This window comes from Procambarus clarkii, chromosome 53, assembly GCF_040958095.1.
Source record: "Procambarus clarkii isolate CNS0578487 chromosome 53, FALCON_Pclarkii_2.0, whole genome shotgun sequence".
Lineage (NCBI taxonomy): Eukaryota > Metazoa > Arthropoda > Malacostraca > Decapoda > Cambaridae > Procambarus > Procambarus clarkii.
The window spans coordinates 19953811-19980857 of NC_091202.1; the positions used below are offsets into that span (position 1 = coordinate 19953811).

General features: G+C 47.7%; 2 protein-coding genes across 5 annotated transcripts in view; both read left to right on the top strand.

Moving 5' to 3' along the window:
* The window catches only part of LOC138352419 (homeobox protein ESX1-like), an 8811-nt gene extending 3408 nt beyond the window's left edge, over positions 1–5403 (top strand). Inside the window, exon 2 of the mRNA XM_069304905.1 lies at positions 5067–5403. Coding sequence (XP_069161006.1) covers positions 5067–5403 — 337 coding nt within the window. The remainder of the gene's footprint in view (positions 1–5066) is intronic.
* LOC138352350 (adenylyl cyclase-associated protein 1-like) overlaps positions 1–27047 on the top strand; it is a 299780-nt gene that overhangs the window by 90285 nt on the left and 182448 nt on the right. The gene's annotated exons all lie outside the window — the stretch shown is intronic.

Below are 27047 nucleotides of genomic sequence, written 5' to 3' on the forward strand. Positions count from 1 at the left end.
AGGATGGGATGGAACAGGAAGCCTGGATGAAGGAAGTACTCCAGCAAATGCAGAATGAATTCAGTGAAGGACTGAGGGTAATGAGGGAGACAGTAGCCAACCTGCAAGATGATTTAAGGGCAGCAAAGGAGGAGATAAGATACCTAAAGGAGACTCTTCCACAATACCAGGCACAAACCGTACCCCAGGGAGATGGGAATGCTACTGTGGAGGGGACCATCACAACCCAGATCTCATTTGCTGAAATGCTTAAAAAGAGCCCTGAAGCTAGGTCTGCGGTTAAGGAAGTTGCCATGGAAGTGGCTTCCTCTCAGGAAGCAGCTAGATGTACTAGCCGGCTGATAGAGAGAAATAGAGCAGTAGTAGTAGCAGGCATTGAAGAACAAACAGGGACCAGACCAAAGGAGCGGAGAGACAAGGACAAAAACATGATTAAAGAGATCCTTAAAGAGGTAAGGATGGAGGGAGCTGAGCGAAATGTTGAAAAGGTTTTCAGGCTTGGAAAGTACAACAAGGACAGAGACCGAATGATAAAGGTGGTTTTCATGAGCGAAATCGCGAAAGAGGAACTGCTAGCAAGGAAGTGTTGTCTAAAAGGTGTAGAGAAGTTCAAGAAAATATTCCTGCAGAGGGATATGACAAGGGAAGAGAGAATACGGACAGCAGACGCGAGGAAGGAGCGCAGGGAGAGAAAAGGAAATCAGAATACCACAACCCAGAACCCTACAATCCCAGAGGGAAGTGGAGAACCCTCCTCAAACAGTGCAACAGCCACAGGGATTGGGGCACCACCCCCAAATTCTACCCAACAGACACCCAACCTGCCCCATCCCCTGTCAGCCCCCCACTAAGTACCCACCTAGGGCACCCTCCCCCCACCCACCCCCCTCCCCCCACTCACCCCCCTTCTCCCCCTCACCCCTCTCCCCAGGACCTCCCTTCTCCCCCATCCCCCATGCCCTCCCTTCTCCCACATGCCTTCCCGTCTCTCCCACCCCCATGCCCTCCCTTCTCCTCCTCCCCCCTAAGCCCCCCACTCTCCCCCACCCCACCTAAGTCTTCCCCTCTCCCCCACTCCCCTAAACCCTCCCCTCTTCCTCACCCACCTCAGCCCTCCCTTTTCCCCCACGCCCCCCAAGCCCTCCACCCTTTTCTCTCCCCCCAAGCCCCCCCATCTCCCCTATCCCCCACAGCCTCTCCTCCCCCCATGCTTCCCCAACCCTCCCTCTCTTACCCACCCCCTGTACCCTCCCCCTCTTATCCACCCCCTGTACCCTCCCCCTCTTATCCACCCCCTGTACCCTCCCCCTCTTATCCACCCCCTGTACCCTCCCCCTCTCCCCCACCACCCCAAGCCCTCCCTCCTCCACCAATCCCCCCGTGCCAGGTCCCCCCAGCTCCCACTCACCCCAGATCCCAAAGGTCCCCCCCAGAAAAGAAGCAGAAGAGAGTCAGTTTCAGGGTGATGTACTCGAACATAGATGGGATCACAAGCAAGACAAGTGAACTAAGGGAAAGAGCACAAGAAGTTAACCCAGATGTAATCGGACTCACTGAAACAAAACTCTCTGGAATCATAACGAATGCCGTGTTTCCCCAGGAGTATACAGTAATAAGGAAAGAGAGGGAAGGTAGAGGAGGAGGAGGAGTGGCCCTACTCATGAGAAGGGAATGGAGTTTTAAGGAGATGGCCATCCCGGGCTGTGAGGAGTTCAGAGACTACATAGCAGGCACCATAACAATGGGAGGACCAAGAATAGTAGTAGCAGTAATATACAACCCTCCACCAAATGACAGGAGACCCAGTCAAGAGTATGAAAACAACAACAAGGCAGTTAACACTATAATTGAGAGGGCAGCCTCTGCTGCCTGTAGAAATAGATCCCACCTGCTCATCATGGGCGACTTCAATCACGGAAAGATTGACTGGGAGAACAAGGAACCGCATGGAGGCGAGGATACGTGGAGAGCCAAACTATTGGAGGTGGTGACAAGCAACTTTTTAACGCAGCATGTCGGAGAACCCACAAGGATGAGAGGCAATGACGAACCAGCGAGACTCGACCTAGTCTTCACTCTGAACGACTCCGACATAAGAGAAATCGGTTTTGAGGACCCAGTAGGAATGAGCGACCACAGTGTACTGGTGTTTGAGTACTTGATTGAAGAAGGGTTATTGAACTCGAGGAGGGATACCGAAACCAAAAGGTTAGCATACCGAAAGGGAAACTATGAGGGGATAAGAAAATTCCTAACAGATATAGCATGGGAAACAGAGCTCAGGGGAAAGACGGCCCAAGATATGATGGATTACATCACGCAGAAGTGCAAGGACGCAGCAAACAAGTTTGTCCCAGTCCAAAAGGAAAACAGAGAAATGAAGATGAGAAACCCATGGTTTAATCAAAGATGTAGGCTAGCTAAGCAGCAAAGTAAAAGGGCATGGAGAAACTATAGGAATAACAGGACACTGGAGAGCAGAGAAAGATACCAGAATGCCAGGAATGAATATGTCAGGATGAGAAGAGAGGCAGAAAGACAATACGAAAATGACATCGCAAGCAAGGCAAAGACTCAGCCTAAATTGTTGCATAGCCACATTAGGAGAAAAACAACAGTAAAGGAACAGGTTATGAGATTAAGGATAGGGGCGGAAGGATTCACTACAAATGACAAGGAAGTGTGTGAGGAATTGAATAAGAAATTCCAGGAGGTCTTCACCTTAGAACAAGGAGAAATTCCAGAGGTAAGTGAGGGAATAGCTAACCAGGAACCACTGGAAGAGTTTGAGATTACCAGTGGGGAAGTAAGGAAGTGTTTACTAGAGTTGGACGTGACGAAGGCTATAGGCCCAGATGGAATCTCCCCTTGGGTTCTAAAGGAAGGAGCAAGAGAACTGAGCCTACCACTCTCCATAGTGTATAACAAATCACTGGCAACAGGGGAACTGCCAGATACTTGGAAAGCAGCTAACGTAGTCCCGATATACAAGAAAGGGGATAGACAGGAGGCACTGAACTACAGGCCAGTGTCCCTAACCTGCATACCATGCAAGCTGATGGAGAAGATTGTGCGAAAAAAACTAGTGGAGCATCTGGAGCGAAGGAACTTTGTAACACAGCATCAACATGGGTTCAGGGATGGCAGGTCCTGCCTCACAGGGTTACTTGAATTCTACGACCAGGCAACAAAAATAAGGCAAGAAAGAGAAGGGTGGGCAGACTGCATATTTTTGGATTGTCAGAAAGCCTTTGATACAGTGCCACACAAGAGGCTAGTGCGAAAGTTGGAGATGCAGGCTGGAGTGAGAGGGAAGGTACTCCGGTGGATAGAGGAATACCTAAGCAACAGGAGACAACGAGTCTGTGTGAGGGGTGAGGTCTCAGATTGGCGAGACGTCACAAGTGGAGTCCCGCAGGGGTCAGTCCTTGGACCTATACTGTTTCTGGTATATGTAAATGATCTCCCAGAGGGTATAGATTCGTTCCTCTCAATGTTTGCCGACGATGCAAAAATTATGAGGAGGATTGAAACAGAGGATGATAGTAGGAGGCTACAAGATGACCTGGATAGACTGAGTGAATGGTCCAACAAATGGCTGTTGAAGTTCAACCCGAGTAAATGCAAAGTAATGAAACTAGGCAGTGGAAACAGGAGGCCAGGCACAGGATACAGAATAGGAGATGAAGTACTTAATGAAACAGACAGAGAGAAAGATCTAGGAGTTGATATCACACCAAACCTGTCTCCTGAAGCCCACATAAAGAGAATAACGTCTGCGGCATATGCGAGGCTGGCTAACATCAGAACGGCGTTCAGGAACCTGTGTAAGGAATCATTCAGAATCTTGTACACCACATATGTAAGACCAATCCTGGAGTATGCGGCCCCAGCATGGAGCCCGTACCTTGTCAAGCACAAGACGAAGCTGGAAAAAGTCCAAAGGTATGCTACTAGACTAGTCCCAGAACTAAGAGGCATGAGTTATGAGGAAAGGCTGCGGGAAATGCACCTCACGACACTGGAAGACAGAAGAGTAAGGGGGGACATGATCACAACCTACAAAATCCTCAGGGGAATCGACCGGGTAAACAAGGACGAACTTTTCAACACTGGTGGGACGCGAACAAGGGGACACAGGTGGAAGCTGAGTACCCAAATGAGCCACAGAGACGTTAGAAAGAACTTTTTCAGTGTCAGAGTAGTTAGCAAATGGAATGCATTAGGAAGTGATGTGGTGGAGGCTGACTCCATTCACAGTTTCAAATGTAGATATGATAGAGCCCAATAGGCTCAGGAATCTGTACACCAGTTGATTGACGGTTGAGAGGCGGGACCAAAGAGCCAGAGCTCAACCCCCGCAAGCACAATTAGGTGAGTACAATTAGGTGAGTACACACCAGCATGGAGTCCATATCTAGTCAAGGATAAGACTAAACTGGAAAAGGTTCAAAGGTTTGCCACCAGACTAGTACCCGAGCTGAGAGGTATGAGCTACGAGGTGAGACTACGGGAATTAAACCTCACTTCGTTGGAAGACAGAAGAGTTAGGGGGGACATGATCACCACATTCAAGATTCTCAAGGGAATCGACAGGGTTGATAAAGACAGGTACCATCAACCAGGTATCAACCAGGTAACAGGCTGTTTAACACAAGGGGCACACGCACTAGGGGACGCAGGTGGAAACCGAGTGCCCAAATGAGCCACAGAGATATTAGAAAGAACTTTTTTAGTGTCAGAGTGGTTGACAAATGGAATGCATTAGGCAGTGATGTGGTGGAGGCTGACTCCATACACAGTTTCAAGTGTAGATATGATAGAGCCCAGTAGGCTCAGGAACCTGTACACCAGTTGAGTGACAGTTGAGAGGCGGGACCAAAGAGCCAGAGCTCAACCCCCGCAAGCACAGGGGAGTACCTGGAGCAGCACGAGGCGGGCAGCCAAGATACACAGTAACACGCGCCAATATTGATCGTTTCCAAACATACACTTTTATACACGCAAATACGACTCCATTAATGACACGTCATACTTTATGTATATGAGGGCTATACCCTGGCCAGGGTGCCCGAGGGCTATACCCTGGCCAGGGTGCCCGAGGGCTATACCCTGGCCAGGGCGCCCGAGGGCTATACCCTGGCCAGGGCGCCCGAGGGCTATACCCTGGCCAGGGTGCCCGAGGGCTATACCCTGGCCAGGGCGCCCGAGGGCTATACCCTGGCCAGGGTGCCCGAGGGCTATACCCTGGCCAGGGTGCCCGAGGGTTATACCCTGGCCAGGGTGCCCGAGGGCTATACCCTGGCCAGGGTGCCCGAGGGCTATACCCTGGCCAGGGTGCCCGAGGGCTATACCCTGGCCAGGGTGCCCGAGGGCTATACCCTGGCCAGGGTGCCCGGGTGACATGCAGGAGACATTGAACTACAGGCTGGTGTTCCTATCATGTTATCATGCAAGGTAATGGACAAAATCGTAAGACAAAAGCTAGTAGCGCATCAGCAGTGAAGGGACTTTGTAACACACCATCAACATGGGTCCAGGAATGGCAAATTGTTTCTTACAGGTTTAATAGAATTCTATGACTAGGTGACGCAAATTAAGCAAGAAAGAGAAGGGTGGGCAGACTGCATTTTCTTCGCCTGTCAGAAAGCCCCGCTCTCTGTCCGGGTCGTCAGTCTCAGCCTGATGTTACAGACAACGGTAACGGGGCATGTAAGATCCTTGGCGGCCTCTGATGTAGAAGTAGGCACCCTCCCATGGATTAGCAAGGCCGCCACATAACTGACAACCTCGTGTGTCTATGTATGTATTAACACGTTGTACTGAACGGGGTGAGAATAGCTTGAGCTACCTCATCCCTTTGTGTGTATTTTACCTCAATAAACTTATTTCAATTTCAATTTCGTGACCTCCTGCACCTTTGACCCAAGTTGACCTAGCCCACGGTTAGCGCCTGACATAAGTGTGAGTTTTCATTGTGTGCTAGTTTGGTCGTCGCCGCTCGCAGACATTCCATCTGTTGTTTTTCTTCTGTTCTGTTGTGTACTGCTCTCTTCGTACACCGGAAGTAAACCTCACGTCTCTGGGAAGACACAAGAGGTAGGGGAGATATGATCTGACGGGTGAGTGGACAGCGCTCGGGATTCGTATTCCTAAGGTTCCGGGTTCGATCCCCGGTGAAGGCGGAAACGAATGGGCAAAGTTTCTTTCACCGTGATGCCCCCTGTTCACCTAACAATAAATAGGTATCTTGGATTTAGACAGCTGCTATGGGATGCTTCCTGGGTAATTGTAACAAAAAGGAGGCCTGGTCGAGGACCGGGCCGCGGGGACGCTAAGCCCCGAAATCATCTCAAGATAATCCTAAGATCTCAAGATAACCATCTAAAACTATCTCATAGAATTTGATAGCGTAGATAAAGTAAGACCATTTGTTGTTTGAGAGGTGGGACCAAGGAGCCGAAGCTCAACTCGTGCGAGCACAACTAGGCGACTACGAGTAGATGATTGATTGCACACCATTTCTTTCCCACCCACAATCTCCTCACCTCATCGCTTCCTGTCACACACTATCCTGTCCATTACTTTTTTTTTCCTTTCAATATAACTTCCGGTGTGTGTCTTATATCTTACCCATTAGAGTAGAAGGAAGAGGCCAGGGACAGGAGCACTGGCGGAGGGGTGAGACCCGGGGTTAATGGTCACCTATAACAACCTTGGACGGTACAATGACTAATATGATGAACCGTGTATGGATCACATTCAGCAGGGAAGTGAAAGAAATGACGGAGACAATGAATAACCTTCGAAGTGAACTGAGATGGGCAGAGGAGGAGATGAGAGGCTTGTAGCAGGCGGCCGCCTCAGGTCGAGTCTGAGGCAACCATGCATCAGGAAGCTGGGCACCATCAGTGTATATCTTGAGGTTATCTTGAGATGATTTCGGGGCTTTTTAGTGTCCCCGCGGCCCAGTCCTCGACCAGCCCTCCACCCCCAGGAAGCAGCCCGTGACAGCTGACTAACACCCAGGTACCTATTTTACTGCTAGGTAACAGGGGCATAGGGTGAAAGAAACTCTGCCCATTGTTTCTTGCCGGCGCCTGGGATCGAACCCGGGACCACAGGATCACAAGTCCAGCGTGCTGTCCGCTCGGCCGACCGGCTCCCCACTCCCCTTGTGTATGAGCCATCTACAGGACGTATCCCTGCAAAATGAGTCCTAGTGGACAATTTTGGAGTCATAGTAAACACGTGCCACGATGGCTTTAAGGTATTAGGGATGACATTGTGTGATAGTCACCCCCCACCCTGTCCTCCTCCCCACCTTACCTTAGACAAACAAACAGTGTTGGCCCACATTATGCTGGAGCCAGCCAGGGACCAGCATAAAATGTGGCTTGTGGGAGGGGTGTAAACTTGTCAGGGGATGTCGTCAACAGCTGGTAAGGTATGGGGGGATTCACCGTGGGAAGGGAGGCTGGGGTAGGAACACGCCATACATAAGGCTGGTTATGTTCATGTTAAGGGTGACGCCAAGTGTTTGTTTTAGTTTCGTTTGATTACCCATTGCGTGATTAGATGATGATTTGTGTTTCCTAATATTGCCCGAGTGTCTAGGTGGGTCTGGGTGCCGGGGCGTGCGTGCCTACCTATCAGTACTTACCTACCAGTGTCTATGGGGGAGTGAACTCGAGCTCTTCCTGCCCCGCCCACTAGACTTGTACCCGTTGCCTTTCAACTTCTCTAACTTTCAAAGTCTTTGTAGAGTCAGACCTCAAAGTTGTGGATGGAGGTGGCTTTTACCATTTCCACTTTTAGAGCATTGTACTTGTTAACTACCCGTATAGGGTACATGTACTTCCTTACATCCCTTTGGCTCATTTGTGGTTCCAATCTCTACTTGTGTCCTCATGTCCTGCTTTATCTCAATATAAAGAGGCTATCCTTATCCATATTATCTATTCCCCTCAGTATTTTGTAGGTTGCGATCATATCCCCCTCTATTCCTTCTATTCTCTAGAGTTGTGAGATTTAGTTCTTATGTTTGTGGATTGTGGATTAGCCGTCTTAGCTCTGGCACTAATCTTGTTGCAAACCTTCGTGTTTTTTCAATGTTGTCTATATGCTTCACAAGGTGGGGATTCCATGCTGGTGATGCGTATGACAGTATTGGTCTAACAAGTTTTGTGTAAATTTCTCTGAAAGATTCCTGATTCAGGTTTCTAAACGATGTTCTTTTATTTGCCAGCGTCCCATATGCCGCCAGTGTTATCTTGTTTGTGTGTGCCTCTGACGTGAGCGTCGGAAATATATCCCCTCTCAGATCCTCTTTTACTGATCCATGTAGCTGCCTGCCCCCTGTGGCTTAGGTGTCTTCAGGTGACTCTCCCTTTCCAATCTTCATTGTCTTACAGTTGTTGGGATTGAATTGATGTAACCATTTATTTTACCACTCCTGGAGTTTGTCAAGGTCCTCCTGTAACTTTCTGCAGTCCTTATCGGGTTACACGTTCTTTATCAGCTTTGCATTATCTGCAAACGTTGACATGATTCCCTCTGATAGGTTGTTCACATAAATTAGGAACAGGAGCGGCCCTAGGACAGAGCCTTGTGGGACCCCACTTGTATTATTCCTCCAGCTTTAAACCTCCACTCTGACTGTGACACTCTCCTTCCTGTCCTTCAGATATTCCCTTACCCAGTCCGTTGTCGATACACCGCTTTTAGAAATGGCCAGGCGATCACCATCAACTTACGACACGAAACCAAAACCCAAGAAACCAAAGAACAGAAAAAAATAGAGCCCTGAGGCCCTCCCCCTGAGATAGTGATGCTGTAATGAAATATCAAACAAGGACTTCTGGCTGCTGCTCGGCCCTCTTGGCACCCCTCCCTTCTCTAGTGTTTTGTGCGGTGTCATTGATTCTGCTATCTATCCAAAAAATCCTCGCCCTTGCTGGGTTGAGCCCTGACTCTACTTTCTGCGGCGCCGAAGCTTCCTCACCAGACTATACTTCCGACTTTCCAAACCCCATTTATCCACAGATATACAGTACCAGCTGCTGGTACTGGTAATGACTCTTAAACAGTCTCCACTTATGGGCTATTCATGCCCGTGCCACCTTTGGGATGCCTTAATCTTTATCAATCAACTGTAAATTCAGCCTTCTGAAGATGAATGATTAAATACGAAAGTACTTAAGGAAATTCCTGTCCTACCTGATTCCCTAGGTCAACAGGTAGGGGTACCAGATCCCAGCCTTATAGACTGCACCACCAAATGGGTCTCTCTTGCAGGACCAGCATTCCAAACACCACCTTCTAGAGCTCACAAGCAATCTAGCTGGGATGGCCCCATTGTCGACCAAGCAGCTGCAACATTCCTAGATGCTGCCCGACTTAAGAGCTGTAACAGCTCCGCATGCAGGGGACTTCTTATTAGCAACTCCAGTGTCAGCAACCAGCACGCGTCTCACAGTGCAGGCCCTCCGAATTGCAGTGGCTCTTCGCCTCGCTGCCCCAATCCACACCGAATATAGGTGTATTTGCGGCGAGGCAGTGGTCAACAGGTACGGCAGGCATAGCCTGCTCTGCCAAAGCATGAGAGGATGGCATGCAAGACACAGCGAGGTAAATGACATTAAGAGAAGCCTTACCACAGCCGGTTGTCCAGCAGAGAGAGAACTTCGTTACCTAATGCCCCGCAACTCTGTCGGTCGCCCAAATGGGATCACAATGAACCCCTTGAAAAATGGTAGACAGTTGATGTGGGACTACACATGTTTTTCAACTTTAGCCAACACCTATGTTGACTTCAGTGCTGCACAACCAGGCGGTGCTGCCAATCACCGGGAAGCAGCAAAGTCTCGTAAATACAGAGATCTTGATCACTACAATTTTGTCCCAATTGCCTCGGACACACTTAGGGCCTGCGGTAAAAGTGCTGCTAATTTTTGAAGGGGCTGGGTTCTAAGCTAATTGAAACAACTAGAGACCATAGAGCCGCCAGTTTCCTCTTTCAGCGCCTTAGTGTGGCGATCCAGAGAGGAAACGCGCACACACTGCATCCATGGTTCCTGTCCGCCATCTGGAAGAACTCAACAACTTGTGACAACTAGCTGTGTACCTTCCATGTAACCCTTTCTGTAATGAAGTTTTAAATAAAATAAAATGACGCGCGAGCGCGCACACGCGAGCGCGCACACGCACGCGCGCACACGCACGCGCGCATACACACACACACACACACACACACACACACACACACACACACACACACACATACACAATGTATATATATATATATATATATATATATATATATATATATATATATATATATATATATATACCATATATATATATATATATATATATATGGTCCCCATATGTCCTGGGGACCATTCAGGCTTGTTCGCATATATATATATATATATATATATATATATATATATATATATATATATATATATATATATATATATATATATATATCACTACGAACTCTTTGACCCAGCCAGGATTCGAACCCATGCCGTCCAGGATCACCCCTAAACGTACACAGTACCGTGACCACCGCACCAATGATCGTCTATAACGGTACTCGTTATATAACGGTGTATAAATATAACGGTGGTCACTGTACTGTGTACGTTTAGGGGTGATCCTGGACGGCATGGGTTCGAATCCTGGCCGGGTCAAAGAGTTCGTAGTGATATATGGCTTGCGCGTTCATGCAGCTTTCTCACATATATATATGTCGTACCTAGTAGCCAGAACTCACTTCTCAGCCTACTATGCAAGGCCCAATTTGCCTAATAAGCCAAGTTTTCATGAATTAATTGTTTTTCGACTACCTAACCTACCTAACCTAACCTAACTTTTTCGGCTACCTAACCTAACCTAACCTATAAAGATAGGTTAGGTTAGGTTAGGTAGGGTTGGTTAGGTTCGGTCATATATCTACGTTAATTTTAACTCCAATAAAAAAAAATTGACCTCATACATAATGAAATGGGTAGCTTTATCATTTCATAAGAAAAAAATTAGAGAAAATATATTAATTCGTGAAAACTTGGCTTATTAGGCAAATCGGGCCTTGCATAGTAGGCCAAAAAGTGAGTTCTGGCTACTAGGAACGACATATATATTGTGACGGTAACGCGTTGGTGTTCGGCTGTTTAAGGCTAGGGGTATGGCCTCGTCACATAGTTATAAAAAAAAATAGAAAAACTGGAACTTCGTCTGTGGTAAGGTAAGGAGAAGACACACAAAACACAAGTAAACTTTAACAATGAAATTTTAATTACGTTAAATAAATCAAAACATGAAAATAATGCACAAACAAATATGTATAATAAAATCAATCAATCAAAATAATAAGAATACTTAAATGACACAATGAAAAGTTACGTTAAGGCAAAATAACAAGAAGTGCAACACAAAGGTAAGTGGGAGGTGCTGGAATATTGGCTTAAAGCCACCACCTCTCTCAGTACACGCTAACGTCTAGCTGGGAGGAGTGCTGGCTACGAAAGCACTGAACATTCTGAAGACTGATGTTGGGGCGACCCCAGACATCAGGTAGTATGGGGGGCGAGTGCAGGTGCAGCCAGACCGGCGACCAATCAGCGGAGCCGTAGCGATCAACGGGTAGTTTGGTGGTTGGAGTTCGAACAGGTGGCTGGCTGCATACGTTTCTGCTCACCCTGGCAAGCCTTGCTGGTGTTGTTGTCGTTGTTGGACATTTCTTCCATAGTCTTTTTATATAATTGTGAAGACGTAATTATGGAGGGAAGAGCAGGCTCAATCTCTTGAAGGAGATTATCGTCACAATATATATAATATATATATATATATATATATATATATATATATATATATATATATATATATATATATATATATATATATATATATATTACACACTGTAGAGACCTGTGTAATTAAGAATGACCCAGCTTAAGCAACATACAGTCTAGTATGTCTGTAGCCTTGCTGGAGCTCTCGCTAGTCATAACTGTTCTGTCACTTGACAAGTAAGAGTTCCTTTTGTTATCACAAAATTTAGCACACGACTTCAGTGATTCTGCAGACGTGAGTCGCAGGCGAGTATAGTGATAGAGAACTCTACGCTGAGTAACCAGAGAGAGTAATTTGACTGGCCAAGTCAAGGGATGTTTCTTCATCCGCCAAGCAAATATTGTGTCGGCCAGAAAAAAGATAGGACGGATTATGAGAACCTTCAAATCCAGGGATCTCATCACAATGGTTGTACTCTTCAAATCACTTGTACTGTTCGGTGTTGAGTACTGCTCAGTACTCGCTTTCCTCTTCAGAGCAGGAGAGATTGGTGAAATAGGAGTAAAGAGAACATATACGGCACGCATAGACGAGATAAAGCACCTAAATTATTAGGATCATCTCAAAGCTCTCCAAATGTACTCAATAGAAAGGAGACTAGAGAGATATCAAATTATATACACGTGGACAATACTGGAGGGTCAGGTCCCAAATCTACACAGTAACATAACAATATGCTGGAGTGAACGATATGGAAGAAAATGCAGAATAGAACCAGTGAGGAGCAGGGGTGCCATAGGCACAATCAGAGAACACCCTATAAATATCAGAGGTCCGCGGTTGTTCAACGTCCTCCCAGCGAGCATAAGAAATATTGCCAGAACAACCGTGGACATCAACTAGATAGATTTTTTCATACTGAGGTACTAAGCTTAGCTGTTATGTTGTCTGTAAAGCTGCATAGTGTGGCGGTAATCTCTGTGGAAGTCATAGTTCCAATATCTTGTATTTTAGGCCTGTGTCCTAGACTTTGTCGTAAGCTTTTGAAACATCAGCACAATATTACAGTGTTCTTTTTTCGACTGCATTGGCTGTGTGTTCATTGATCACGGCTGTAGCTGTAGAGGGCCGTAGCTCTGCGGTTTCTAAATCCTTTTTGGCTGGTGTTATACCTTAGTTCCTCTTCCTTGTAATTCACAGGTATCTGATTAATTATTTTTTCGAATATGTTCTTTCGTACATTTTGTCTATTGTGCTGATCCACTTTAGTTATGTGGTTATGCTTCATGTTTCCGTTGCTATAAAGTCTGTGGCACCGATTTCCTGCGCATTGTTTTTGAACCAACCCGTCCTCTTAAAAATAACGTCACTTTTGGCTGGTATGCGCGGCGCTATGGCCAAATTTGGACGTAATTTGAAATGAAATCGACTCACAAAAGTGACGTACTGTTCCGTTTTCTGTTCGAGTCGTCCGGCTTACTCTGCAAGCTTAGAAAAGGAAACTTTCAATTATCGTTTTTTATAACGTTTTGAAACTTTGAGAATTTCCGGCCCTCCTAACCCATAAGAGGACCCTTAACTTACTGTTGTTGAAAAAAAAATCCCAAATTTATTTTAATTTTTTTTTCATTTTCAAATTACGTCCATATTCGGCCATACGGGCAAACGGCCAAAAGCGACGTTCTCTTTAAGAGGACAGGTTGACACGCCTCCCAGTCAGTCTGTCTTGGGTGTGAGGGTTTCTGGATAGGGTTGGGTTGACACATTATTATTGGTCGGTGGTCGCTTGTGCTTACTGGGCCCCTCTATGAGGGGTTTTAGGAACTAATGGGGGTTTGACAGTATTGTCTGATTTACCACTATGACCTTGTCTAACAACCGGATTGTAGTGGATATGTGGGCCGCTACAAGCAACAGCTCGTTGGACCAAGTTATCAGCACTCGAGGCAGGCCCCAAGCCGGGCTCGGGGAGTAGAAGAACTTGCTAAAACCCTCTCCAGGTATGCCCCAGGTAACATAAGTTGGGAAGTCTTGGGTCCAGATGGGTTAGATTTCCGTTCCTTATCATATTGTGTATGACTTCTCCTGACTGGTGGTGTCTGCCTTGTCCTGAAGTCCTGTGTTTACGTCTCCCAGGAAGTCTCCCAGGCAGGTCTGTTCCTTAAGGTGAGTAGGAACTGTTCCTACTGTGTTGTTCCTTGTGGTGAGTAGGAACTGTTCCTACTGTGTTGTTCCTTGTGGTGAGGAGGAACAGTTCCTACTGTGGTGGTGTTCCTTGTGGTGAGTAGGAACTGTTCCTACTGTGGTGTTCCTTGTGGTGAGGAGGAACAGTTCCTACTGTGGTGGTGTTCCTTGTGGTGAGTAGGAACTGTTCCTACTGTGTTGTTCCTTGTGGTGAGTAGGAACTGTTCCTACTGTGTTGTTCCTTATGGTATGAGGAGAACAACAACAACTCCTAAGACACTCTCCAGGTAAAAGTTCCAAGATGTCGGCTAATTCCAGTAAAGATTGTACTGGAGTACCTAAAAGGTCTAGTAAAGATTGTAGTCGTTTGGAGTTCAATTAGTAGTAGTAGGCATCCATCAGTCACTGGAGACTATGGAGTTGCGCTCTGGTTGTCGGTCTGGAGTGGCCTCACCAGGGTGCAAAGCCAGGGTAAGTTGATTCGGGGGAGAAGCTGTTACCCAGGCAGCAGGTTCCCCCTCTCCACGGCACTGAAAGAAAACTTCAATTACCACGAAGTTTTCTCCTAAAAAATATCTAGAATTTTGTGGTAAATTTCTCCTGATAGCAATCGCTGCTCTATCGTTGGCTAGGTCAGCTCTGTTGACCTGATATGTTTGGTAGTGGAATGTCTTTATCTTATCTGTTTCCTCCCCCCCTCCCCCACCCCCTCTAGCTGTTAATGAGTATTATATCTGGGTCTATGCCATTGTTGCAGAGTTCCATTGCTCAGTGCCGAGTCCCGCTTAGCACAAAATTCTCATGGGAATTGACAGGGTGGACAAAGACAAACTCTTCAGCACGGGTGGGACACGAACAAGGGGACACAGGTGGAAACTGAGTACCCAGATGAGTCACAGAGACGTTAGAAAGAATTTTTTCAGTGTCAGAGTAGTTAATAAATGGAATGCATTAGGCAGTGATGTGGTGGAGGCTGACTCCATAAACAGTTTAAAATGTAGATATGATAGAGCCCAGTAGGCTCAGGAATCTGTATGTAACACTGTAAAAGTGTTTGGTTTAGTTTAATACATACATAGAGTACATGAGTCACAGACAAGGATCTGAGAGGCGCCAGTTTGTCGGCCTGAGATCTCACACCTCAAAGCGTTAATGACCTCAAGTGACTTGAGGTCAGATCATGAGAATTTCACCTTGCTTCCGCTAAGCTTATAATTGTAGTCTGGTAGCCTTCAAACATGCCGACGTTTAAGGAGTGGCTTGGTAGAGTGCCGGAGGCTATCTACTTGTGGGCGGAGTTAGCTACTAGGTTCCCCAATATAAACTCGGAGAGCTATCGAGCAGAAAAGCATTATCAAGAGAACAGCAGACGAGCCAGCAGAGCAGACGGCCCTAGCAGGGAGGCTGTCAGCCGGCAGGGCGGGAGTCTCCGTCAACTACAGACCCCCCCCCCCCCCTCTCTATCCAGCTATAGGCACACACTTGGTGAGTTGAGCAGTAAGGTGACTTGGTCGTGTTTTACAAGTGTTGTGTGAAGATCAGGGGCAGTCAATTGTAGTGTTCTCAGATTCTTGGAGGATGACTCACTTTGAATATTAATCTTTAACATTTTAAGTGGATTGCTTATATTATGATACTTAGTATGTGAAATATATGAACTTATTATTTAAATCGTCTTTGTTCCCTAGAGCTTTGAGTTGAGGTGAGAAAGCCTCGGTGGTTACTAGATTCAAGATATTAATGAGTACATGTTTGGAGTTGATACATGGTACAGAGGGAACATACTAATAATGAACTCATGATAACATCCTTTGAGAATTTTGTGATACAGGCAAGTTCCATTCCTTGTCTTGTATGTAATGATCATGAATGGATGGTGGCAGCATTTCGTCTTCTACTATCTACTTTCTACTTCTACTATCTACTCTTCTACTTCTACCTATCTATACCTCTCCCTCCACCCCTCTCTGGACTCTCACTTTCAACTAATGACCCTCCTCGCTCCTCCCACCTCTCTACCTCTCACCCCAAACCCTCACTAATTACTTCACTATTCATTTCTTTCCTTTCGTTTTCTCTTATACGGTTGTGGCAATGATTCTGTATTCTAGAGTTCGGGTAGCTGATCCAGTTACGGCGCCTTGTAGTCTTAGCATCTAGGTAGTCAAATACCTAGGTTACAAGGTGTTGAACGAGAGAGGCTTCTTAGGAACTCTGGGAGTGCTCTAGAATAGTTAGCTAACTGGGGACGGGATAACGGACTAGAGAGAGCTGTTTCCCCCGGCCTCGTTAGTTAACTGGGGGGTGGAATAATGGACAAGATAGAGCTATTTCCCCCCTCCCCCGTTACATGTACACCAGTTGATTGACAGTTGAGAGGCGGGACCAAAGAGCCAAAGCTCAACCCCCGCAAGCACAATTAGGTGAGTACATTGTGTTGTAGCATTTGTAATGACTCGATGACTGTTGAAACTGGTCAGTGTTTTCGTGGTCTTTGGGACTTGGAGTTCAATTAATTGTGGTTTTTGGTAAACTTGCCGCTATTTATCTGGTGGAGTGTTTGGGGGTTGTGGTGAAATGTTGTGCCATTATGTAGCAGTGGAGTTCACACCTGGTCGTGCTGGGGAAGTTGTCTTGCAATTGTATTGGTTGAGTTTTTGCAGGCTCTTAAAGGGTCTTGCGGTTAACCATGTGGGTCTTGCTGGTGGAAGAGAATTCGATCTTGTTTGAGGTTTATTTTATGTCTTGGGTGTCTGTGGGTGAGCCTGAGCCAGTTGTGTACTCACCTAATTGTACTCACCTAATTGTGCTTGCGGGGGTTGAGCTCTGGCTCTTTGGTCCCGCCTCTCAACCGTCAATCAACTGGTGTACAGATTCCTGAGCCTATTGGGCTCTATCATATCTACATTTGAAACTGTGAATGGAGTCAGCCTCCACCACATCACTTCCTAATGCATTCCATTTGCTAACTACTCTGACACTGAAAAAGTTCTTTCTAACGTCTCTGTGGCTCATTTGGGTACTCAGCTTCCACCTGTGTCCCCTTGTTCGCGTCCCACCAGTGTTGAAAAGTTCATCCTTGTTTACCCGGTCGATTCCCCTGAGGATTTTGTAGGTTGTGATCATGTCCCCCCTTACTCTTCTGTCTTCCAGTGTCGTGAGGTGCATTTCCCGCAGCCTTTCCTCATAACTCATGCCTCTTAGTTCTGGGACTAGTCTAGTAGCATACCTTTGGACTTTTTCCAGCTTCGTCTTGTGCTTGACAAGGTACGGGCTCCATGCTGGGGCCGCATACTCCAGGATTGGTCTTACATATGTGGTGTACAAGATTCTGAATGATTCCTTACACAGGTTCCTGAACGCCGTTCTGATGTTAGCCAGCCTCGCATATGCCGCAGACGTTATTCTCTTTATGTGGGCTTCAGGAGACAGGTTTGGTGTGATATCAACTCCTAGATCTTTCTCTCTGTCTGTTTCATTAAGTACTTCATCTCCTATTCTGTATCCTGTGCCTGGCCTCCTGTTTCCACTGCCTAGTTTCATTACTTTGCATTTACTCGGGTTGAACTTCAACAGCCATTTGTTGGACCATTCACTCAGTCTATCCAGGTCATCTTGTAGCCTCCTACTATCATCCTCTGTTTCAATCCTCCTCATAATTTTTGCATCGTCGGCAAACATTGAGAGGAACGAATCTATACCCTCTGGGAGATCATTTACATATACCAGAAACAGTATAGGTCCAAGGACTGACCCCTGCGGGACTCCACTTGTGACGTCTCGCCAATCTGAGACCTCACCCCTCACACAGACTCGTTGTCTCCTGTTGCTTAGGTATTCCTCTATCCACCGGAGTACCTTCCCTCTCACTCCAGCCTGCATCTCCAACTTTCGCACTAGCCTCTTGTGTGGCACTGTATCAAAGGCTTTCTGACAATCCAAAAATATGCAGTCTGCCCACCCCTCTCTTTCTTGCCTTATTTTTGTTGCCTGGTCGTAGAATTCAAGTAACCCTGTGAGGCAGGACCTGCCATCCCTGAACCCATGTTGATGCTGTGTTACAAAGTTCCTTCGCTCCAGATGCTCCACTAGTTTTTTTCGCACAATCTTCTCCATCAGCTTGCATGGTATGCAGGTTAGGGACACTGGCCTGTAGTTCAGTGCCTCCTGTCTATCCCCTTTCTTGTATATCGGGATTACGTTAGCTGCTTTCCAAATATCTGGCAGTTCCCCTGTTGCCAGTGATTTGTTATACACTATGGAGAGTGGTAGGCTCAGTTCTCTTGCTCCTTCCTTTAGAACCCAAGGGGAGATTCCATCTGGGCCTATAGCCTTCGTCACGTCCAACTCTAGTAAACACTTCCTTACTTCCCCACTGGTAATCTCAAACTCTTCCAGTGGTTCCTGGTTAGCTATTCCCTCACTTACCTCTGGAATTTCTCCTTGTTCTAAGGTGAAGACCTCCTGGAATTTCTTATTCAATTCCTCACACACTTCCTTGTCATTTGTAGTGAATCCTTCCGCCCCTATCCTTAATCTCATAACCTGTTCCTTTACTGTTGTTTTTCTCCTAATGTGGCTATGCAACAATTTAGGCTGAGTCTTTGCCTTGCTTGCGATGTCATTTTCGTATTGTCTTTCTGCCTCTCTTCTCATCCTGACATATTCATTCCTGGCATTCTGGTATCTTTCTCTGCTCTCCAGTGTCCTGTTATTCCTATAGTTTCTCCATGCCCTTTTACTTTGCTGCTTAGCTAGCCTACATCTTTGATTAAACCATGGGTTTCTCATCTTCATTTCTCTGTTTTCCTTTTGGACTGGGACAAACTTGTTTGCTGCGTCCTTGCACTTCTGCGTGATGTAATCCATCATATCTTGGGCCGTCTTTCCCCTGAGCTCTGTTTCCCATGTGTGTGTGTGTGTGTGTGTGTGTACTCACCTAGTTGTGTCTGCAGGATCGAGCATTGACTCTTGGATCCCGCCTTTCGAGCATCGGTTGTTTACAGCAATGACTCCTGTCCCATTTCCCTATCATACCTGGTTTTAAAATTATGAATAGTATTTGCTTCCACAACCTGTTCCTGAAGTGCATTCCATTTCCCCACTACTCTCACGCTAAAAGAAAACTTCCTAACATCTCTGTGACTCATCTGAGTTTCAAGCTTCCATCCATGTCCTCTCGTTCTGTTACTATTCCGTGTGAACATTTCGTCTATGTCCACTCTGTCAATCCCTCTGAGTATCTTATACGTTCCTATCATGTCCCCCCTCTCCCTTCTTCTTTCTAGTGTCGTAAGGCACAGTTCCCTCAGGCGCTCCTCATACCCCATCCCTCGTAGCTCTGGGACGAGTCTCGTTGCAAACCTCTGAACCTTTTCCAGTTTCATTATATGCTTCTTCAGATGGGGACTCCATGATGAGGCGGCATACTCTAAGACTGGCCTTACGTAGGCAGTGTAAAGCGCCCTAAATGCCTCCTTACTTAGGTTTCTGAATGATGTTCTAACTTTTGCCAGTGTAGAGTACGCTGCTGTCGTTATCCTATTAATATGTGCCTCAGGAGATAGATTAGGTGTTACGTCCACCCCCAGGTCTCTTTCACGCGTCGTTACAGGTAGGCTGTTCCCCTTCGTTGTGTACTGTCCCTTTGGTCTCCTATCTCCTAGTCCCATTTCCATAACTTTACATTTGCTCGTGTTGAATTCTAGTAGCCATTTCTCTGACCATCTCTGCAATCTGTTCAGGTCCTCTTGGAGGATCCTGCAATCCTCATCTGTCACAACTCTTCTCATCAACTTTGCATCATCCGCAAACCTCGACATGTAGGACTCTACGCCTGTAAACATGTCGTTAACATATACAAGAAATAGAATTGGTCCCAGCACCGATCCTTGTGGTACTCCACTTGTTACTGTTCGCCAGTCCGACTTCTCGCCCCTTACCGTAACTCTTTGGCTCCTTCCTGTTAGGTAGTTCCTTATCCATGCTAGGACCTTTCCCCCCACCCCCGCCTGCCTCTCGAGCTTGAACAGCAGTCTCATGTGCGGTACTGTATCAAAGGCTTTTTGGCAGTCCAGAAATATGCAGTCTGCCCAACCATCTCTGTCCTGTCTTATCCTCGTTATTTTATCATAGAATTCCAGAAGGTTTGTTAGGCACGATTTCCCTGTCCAGAACCCATGTTGATGTTTGTTCACAAACCTAATGTTCTCCAGGTGTGCAACCAGTCGTAGCCTAATTATTCTTTCCAGTATTTTACAGGGGATGCTTGTCAGTGATACAGGTCTATAGTTAAGTGCCTCCTCCCTATCGCCTTTCTTGAAGATCGGCACGACATTTGCCTTCTTCCAGCAACTGGGCAATTCTCCTGACATAAGTGACTCATTAAAGATCATTGCCAGAGGCACGCTGAGGGCCTGTGCTGCTTCTTTTAGTATCCACGGTGATACTTTGTCTGGTCCAACTGCTTTAGTTGCATCTAGAGTTGTCAACTGTTTCATTACCTCCTGTGCTGTCACCTCTATATCTGATAGTCTTTCATCTAGGGTAACCCCTTCCAACAATGGGAGCTGCTCAGGCTCGGTAGTGAACACTCCATGGAAACTGGCATTCAGTGCCTCGCAGATTTCCTTGTCACTTTCAGTATATGCCCCCTCTGTCTTCCTTAGTCTTGTCACTTGGTCGTTCACCGACATTTTTCTTCTTATATGACTGTGTAGTAACTTAGGTTGTTTTTTCGCTTTGATTGCAATATCGTTCTCATAGTCCCTTTCCGATGTTCGTCTTATGTTAATGTAATCGTTCCTAGCTCTGTTGTATCTGCTTCTGTTGTCCTCTGTTCTTTGTCTTCTGTACTTCCTCCACTCCCGCCTGCTGACCATTTTTGCTTCCTGACACTGTCTATTAAACCATGGGTTATTATATTCCTTCTTATTTTTTCCCTTTACCGTTGGTATAAATCTCTCTTCGGCCTCCTGGCATTTCTGTATGACTAGGTCCATCATATCTTGGACTGTTTTTCCTCTAATTTCTTCCTCCCACTGCACTTCATCCAGATAGTCCCTTATCCTCATATAGTCCCCTTTCCTGTAGTCAGCTCTCCTTTCCCAGATCTCTTGTCCCATGGTCATAAGTTTGAATTCCATCATGTAGTCAAAGACTAGGACACAATGGTCACTGGCCCCTAGAGGTATTTCATGCTCTAAATTCTCGATATCTTCTACGTTCTGGGTGAAAATCAGGTCTAATAGGCTCGGTGCATCTCCTCCTCTTTCCCTTGTGTCTTCCTTCACATGTTTTGTCAGGAAATTCCTGTCTATAACATCTACTAATTTTGCTCCCCACGTTTCGTCCCCTCCATGGGGATTCCTTGATTCCCAATTTATCTCTCCATGATTTAGGTCCCCCATGATCAGCAGCTTCGCTCTCATTCTGTGGGCTAGTGTTGCCGCCTTCTGCAGTTCATCTATACATGCTTTGTTGTTGTCATCATACTCCTGCCTGGGTCTTCTACTGTTTGGTGGGGGATTGTAGATTACCAAAATCACAATCTTCCTCCCATCTACTGTCAGAGTTCCATGTATGAAGCTTGTGCACTCATTGGTAACTCGATTTCCCAGGTCTTCAAACTTCCATTTCCGCTTTATTAGGAGTGCTACTCCCCCTCCCTGTCTCTGTGTCCTCTCTTTTCGTATCACCTGGTACCCTTCAGGAAAGATTGCATCTGAGATCATGTCATTAATTTTAGTTTCCACAATTGCAACTATGTCAGGATCTGCTTCACTCACTCTTTCTTTTATCTCTTCTGCTTTATTAGATACCCCATCAGCATTGGTGTACCAAACCTTGAGATTCTTCATGGAAACTCTTGTACCAGAGTTCTCCCTTTCTCTGGGGATCTGGGGGGTGACTGGGGGCAGGGGGGATCTGGGGGATGACTGGGGGCGGGGAGGGTCCGGGGGATGTCTGGGGGGATCCGGGGGGTGTCTGGGGGGGTCCGGGGGGGTGTATGGGGGGTGAAAGAGTTCAGGAGGGGTGCTTGGGGGGCTACTGGGGGCTGGGCTTCTAGGAAGGTAGGTAGGAGGGTCTGGGGTAGGGCCTGGGTAGGTAGGTCTGGAGTAGGAAGGGCATACTGGGTCTGAAGATTAGGGAGGGCATAGAGGGGTTGGGAGATAGCGTAAGGTTGGGAGTCAGATAGAGGTTGAGAGGTTGGGAGGGGGAAGGATAGAGGGGGTGGGGGGAACCTCCCACCCCCCTTGCAAGGGTGGGGGTCACATGGAAGGAGAGGGGATGAGGAGGGGTGAGGGCTGGGTAGGCTTTGGGTGTTGAGGGGATGAGGGCTGGGTGGGTTCTTGGGGATGAGGGCTGGATGGGTTTTGGGGGTTGAGGGGATGAGGGCTGGGTGGGTTTTGGGGGTTGAGAGGATGAGGGCTGGACGGGTTTTGGGGGTTGAGGTGATGAGGGGGTCCTTGGAATGTGGGATGAATTTGACTCCAGTGGGGTCAGAGGGGTCAAGGGATGTGTTGGGGAGATAAGCAGGGGCGGCTGATTTGGGGAAGGGGTGACCTGAGAAGCAAATGTGAGCTGGTTAGCATGGGGTGGATTAGCACTGGGGTGTGTAGCTGCGCTCAAATGGGAAGACTCGTATTGTTGTTTGCTTGCTCTGTGGGCTATCTGTTCCTCCTTTGTCATGAATTTTTCAATATATACGTTGTAGTAATTTTCGCTACCTCTGAGTAAGTGTTTGTGATGTAGTATGTAATCCACTGCCTCTTCGTGTGTGTGTGTGTGTGTGTGTGTATGTACTCACCTAGTTGTGCTTGCGGGGGTTGAGCTCTGGCTCTTTGGTTCCGCCTCTCAATCGTCAATCAACTGGTGTACAGGTTCCTGAGCCTACTGGGCTCTATCATATCTACACTTGAAACTGTGTATGGAGTCAGCCTCCACCACATCACTTCCTAGTGCATTCCATTTACTAACTACTCTGACACTAATATCTCTTTCTAATATCTCTGTGGCTCATTTGGGCACTCAGTTTCCACCTGTGTCCTCTAGTGCGTGCACCCCTTGTGTTAAATAGCCTGTCTTTATCTACCCTGTCAATTCTTTTGAGAATCTTGTATGTGGTGATCATGTTTGTGTGTGTGGGGGGAAGGTTGAGTGGGCTGAGCTCCATCAACCACAGGTGGGGTGGATGAAGCTTCATGGAGGTGCCTGGTGTGGAAGGTGAGTAACGGGTGGTGGGAAGATGGTGTGGGCATTCTTAGCCAGTGTGGGAGTGAGGGTGGGGAGCGGTGTGGGAGTGAGGGTGTGGAGCAGTGTGGGAGTGAGGGTGTGGGAGTGAGGGTGTGGGAGTGAGGGTGTGGGAGTGAGGGTGTGGAGCGGTGTGGGAGTGAGGGTGGGGAGGGTGTGGGAGTGAGGTGTGGGAGCCTTTTCCTCACGATCTTCTCCATCACCACCCATGGTATACAAGTTAGGGAAACTGGCCTGTAGTTCAGTGCCTCTTGTCTGTCACCCTTTTTGTATATTGGGACTACATTAGCTGTCGTTCAAATTTCTGGTAGGTCTCCTGTTTCTCTTGTGAGGGTTCATGGTTGTTTGTGAGGATGTGTGGTTGCGTGGTTGTGAGGGAGCATCCTTGCGTGTGATGTGTGGTTGTGTGAGGGGGTGTGGTTGTGTGGTTGATACCTGCTTGATGGGGTTCTGGGAGTTCTTCTACTCCCCAAGAGAGCTTGGTCCACCAGGCTGTTGCCACCACATACCCACCACAGCCCGGTTGGTCCGGCACTCCTTGGAGAAAACAATCCAGTTTTCTCTTGAAGATGTCCACGGTTGTTCCGGCAATATTTCTTATAGTCGCTGGGAGGACGTTGAACAACCGCGGACCTCTGATGTTTATACAGTGTTCTCTGATTGTGCCTATGGCACCTCTGCTCTTCACTGGTTCTATTCTACATTTTCTTCCATATCGTTCACTCCAGTACCTTGTTATTTTACTGTGCAGATTTGGGACCTGACCCTCCAGTATTTTCCACGTGTATATTATTTGGTATCTCTCTCGTCTCCTTTCTAGTGAGTACATTTGGAGGGCTTTGAGACGATCCCAATAATTTAGGTGTAAGGGTGGGTGGCTGTGCAAGGGTACGTATGGTTGCGTGGTTGCGAGTGTGGGTGCGTGTGAAAGTGCGTTGTTGCGTGTGAGGGTGCGTTGTTGCGTGCGAGGGCGCGGGGTTGCGTGTGAGGGTGCGTTGTTGCGTGCGAGGGCGCGGGGTTGCGTGCACAAGCAGCTCTGTTCATCATCCAGGCCGCACAATCATCACTGCCTCTACTCCACACTATAGTCTCGTGTGTGTGTGTGTGTGTGTGTGTGTGTGTGTGTGTGTGTGTGTGTGTGTGTGTGTGTGTGTGTGTGTGTGTGTGTGTGTGTGTGTGTGTGTGTGTGTTTTCACCCAACATTCATAGCCTCGTTTGTTGACTTCTGCATAATTAGATGGTTGTTAGCGCGCGGGCGCGTTACTCTTGTACACCTGTTGTATGTGAACCAGTTACACATACTCAGCAGGTGGTGGTGTGGGGGGGAGGCTGGTACCCCAGCTGCTAGGAGGGGGGAGGCTGGTACCCCAGCTGCTAGGAGGGGGGGCAGGTGCCCCAGCTGCTAGGAGGGGGGGAGGCAGGTGCCCCAGCTGCTAGGAGGGGGGGAGGCAGGTGCCCCAGCTGCTAGGAGGGGGGGAGGCAGGTGCCCCAGCTGCTAGGAGGGGGAGAGGCAGGTGCCCCAGCTGCTAGGAGGGGGGGGTCAGGTGCCCCAGCTGCTAGGAGGGGGGAGGCAGGTGCCCCAGCTGCTAGGAGGGGGAGCGGCAGGTACCCCAGCTGCTAGGAGGGGGGAGGCTGGTACCCCAGCTGCTAGGAGGGGGGGGTCAGGTGCCCCAGCTGCTAGGAGGGGGGGAGGCAGGTGCCCCAGCTGCTAGGAGGGGGGGGAGGCAGGTGCCCCAGCTGCTAGGAGGGGGGGAGGCAGGTGCCCCAGCTGCTAGGAGGGGGGGGAGGCAGGTGCCCCAGCTGCTAGGCGAGGTGGGGGGGGGGGGTTAGCGCCCCAGGAATAGGCCAACTGCCTGGCTCTTATAGCACTATCATCGCCCTTGTTATCTATTTTATTGTTAAGCTTCATAATACGTTCTTCGTTGTTCACTGGTGGTGGTGGTAGACTAGTGTAAACCTTGTGGTGTTCACTGGTGGTGGTAGACTAGTGTAAACCTTGTGGTGTTCACTGGTGGTGGTAGACTAGTGTAAACCTTGTGGTGTTCACTGGTGGTGGTAGACTAGTGTAAACCTTGTGGTGTTCACTGGTGGTGGTAGACTAGTGTAAACCTTGTGGTGTTCACTGGTGGTGGTAGACTAGTGTAAACCTTGTGGTGTTCACTGGTGGTGGTAGACTAGTGTAAACCTTGTGGTGTTCACTGGTGGTGGTAGACTAGTGTAAACCTTGTGGTGTTCACTGGTGGTGGTAGACTAGTGTAAACCTTGTGGTGTTCACTGGTGGTGGTAGACTAGTGTAAACCTTGTGGTGTTCACTGGTGGTGGTAGACTAGCGTAAACCTTGTGGTGTTCACTGGTGGTGGTGGTAGACTAGTGTAAACCTTGTGGTGTTCACTGGTGGTGGTGGTAGACTAGTGTAAACCTTGTGGTGTTCACTGGTGGTGGTGGTAGACTAGTGTAAACCTTGTGGTGTTCACTGGTGGTGGTAGACTAGTGTAAACCTTGTGGTGTTCACTGGTGGTGGTAGACTAGTGTAAACCTTGTGGTGTTCACTGGTGGTGGTAGACTAGTGTAAACCTTGTGTTCACTGGTGGTGGTAGACTAGTGTAAACCTTGTGGTGTTCACTGGTGGTGGTAGACTAGTGTAAACCTTGTGGTGTTCACTGGTGGTGGTAGACTAGTGTAAACCTTGTGGTGTTCACTGGTGGTGGTAGACTAGTGTAAACCTTGTGGTGTTCACTGGTGGTGGTAGACTAGTGTAAACCTTGTGGTGTTCACTGGTGGTGGTAGACTAGTGTAAACCTTGTGGTGTTCACTGGTGGTGGTAGACTAGTGTAAACCTTGTGGTGTTCACTGGTGGTGGTAGACTAGTGTAAACCTTGTGGTGTTCACTGGTGGTGGTAGACTAGTGTAAACCTTGTGGTGTTCACTGGTGGTGGTAGACTAGTGTAAACCTCGTGTTCACTGGTGGTGGTAGACTAGTGTAAACCTCGTGGTGTTCACTGGTGGTGGTAGACTAGTGTAAATCTTGTGGTGTTCACTGGTGGTGGTAGACTAGTGTAAACCTTGTGGTGTTCACTGGTGGTGGTATACTAGTGTAAACCTTGTGGTGTTCACTGGTGGTGGTAGACTAGTGTAAACCTTGTGGTGTTCACTGGTGGTGGTAGACTAGTGTAAACCTTGTGGTGTTCACTGGTGGTGGTAGACTAGTGTAAACCTTGCCGTGTTCACTGGTGGTGGTAGACTAGTGTAAACCTTGTGGTGTTCACTGGTGGTGGTAGACTAGTGTAAACCTTGTGGTGTTCACTGGTGGTGGTAGACTAGTGTAAACCTTGTGGTGTTCACTGGTGGTGGTAGACTAGTGTAAACCTTGCCGTGTTCACTGGTGATGGTGGTAGACTAGTGTAAACCTTGTGGTGTTCACTGGTAGTGGTAGACTAGTGTAAACCTTGTGGTGTTCACTGGTAGTGGTAGACTAGTGTAAACCTTGTGGTGTTCACTGGTGGTGGTGGTAGACTAGTGTAAACCTTGCCGTGTTCACTGGTGGTGGTAGACTAGTGTAAACCTTGTGGTGTTCACTGGTGGTGGTAGACTAGTGTAAACCTTGTGGTGTTCACTGGTGGTGGTAGACTAGTGTAAACCTTGTGGTGTTCACTGGTGGTGGTGGTAGACTAGTGTAAACCTTGCCGTGTTCACTGGTGGTGGTAGACTAGTGTAAACCTTGCCGTGTTCACTGGTGGTGGTAGACTAGTGTAAACCTTGTGGTGTTCACTGGTAGTGGTAGACTAGTGTAAACCTCGCCGTGTTCACTG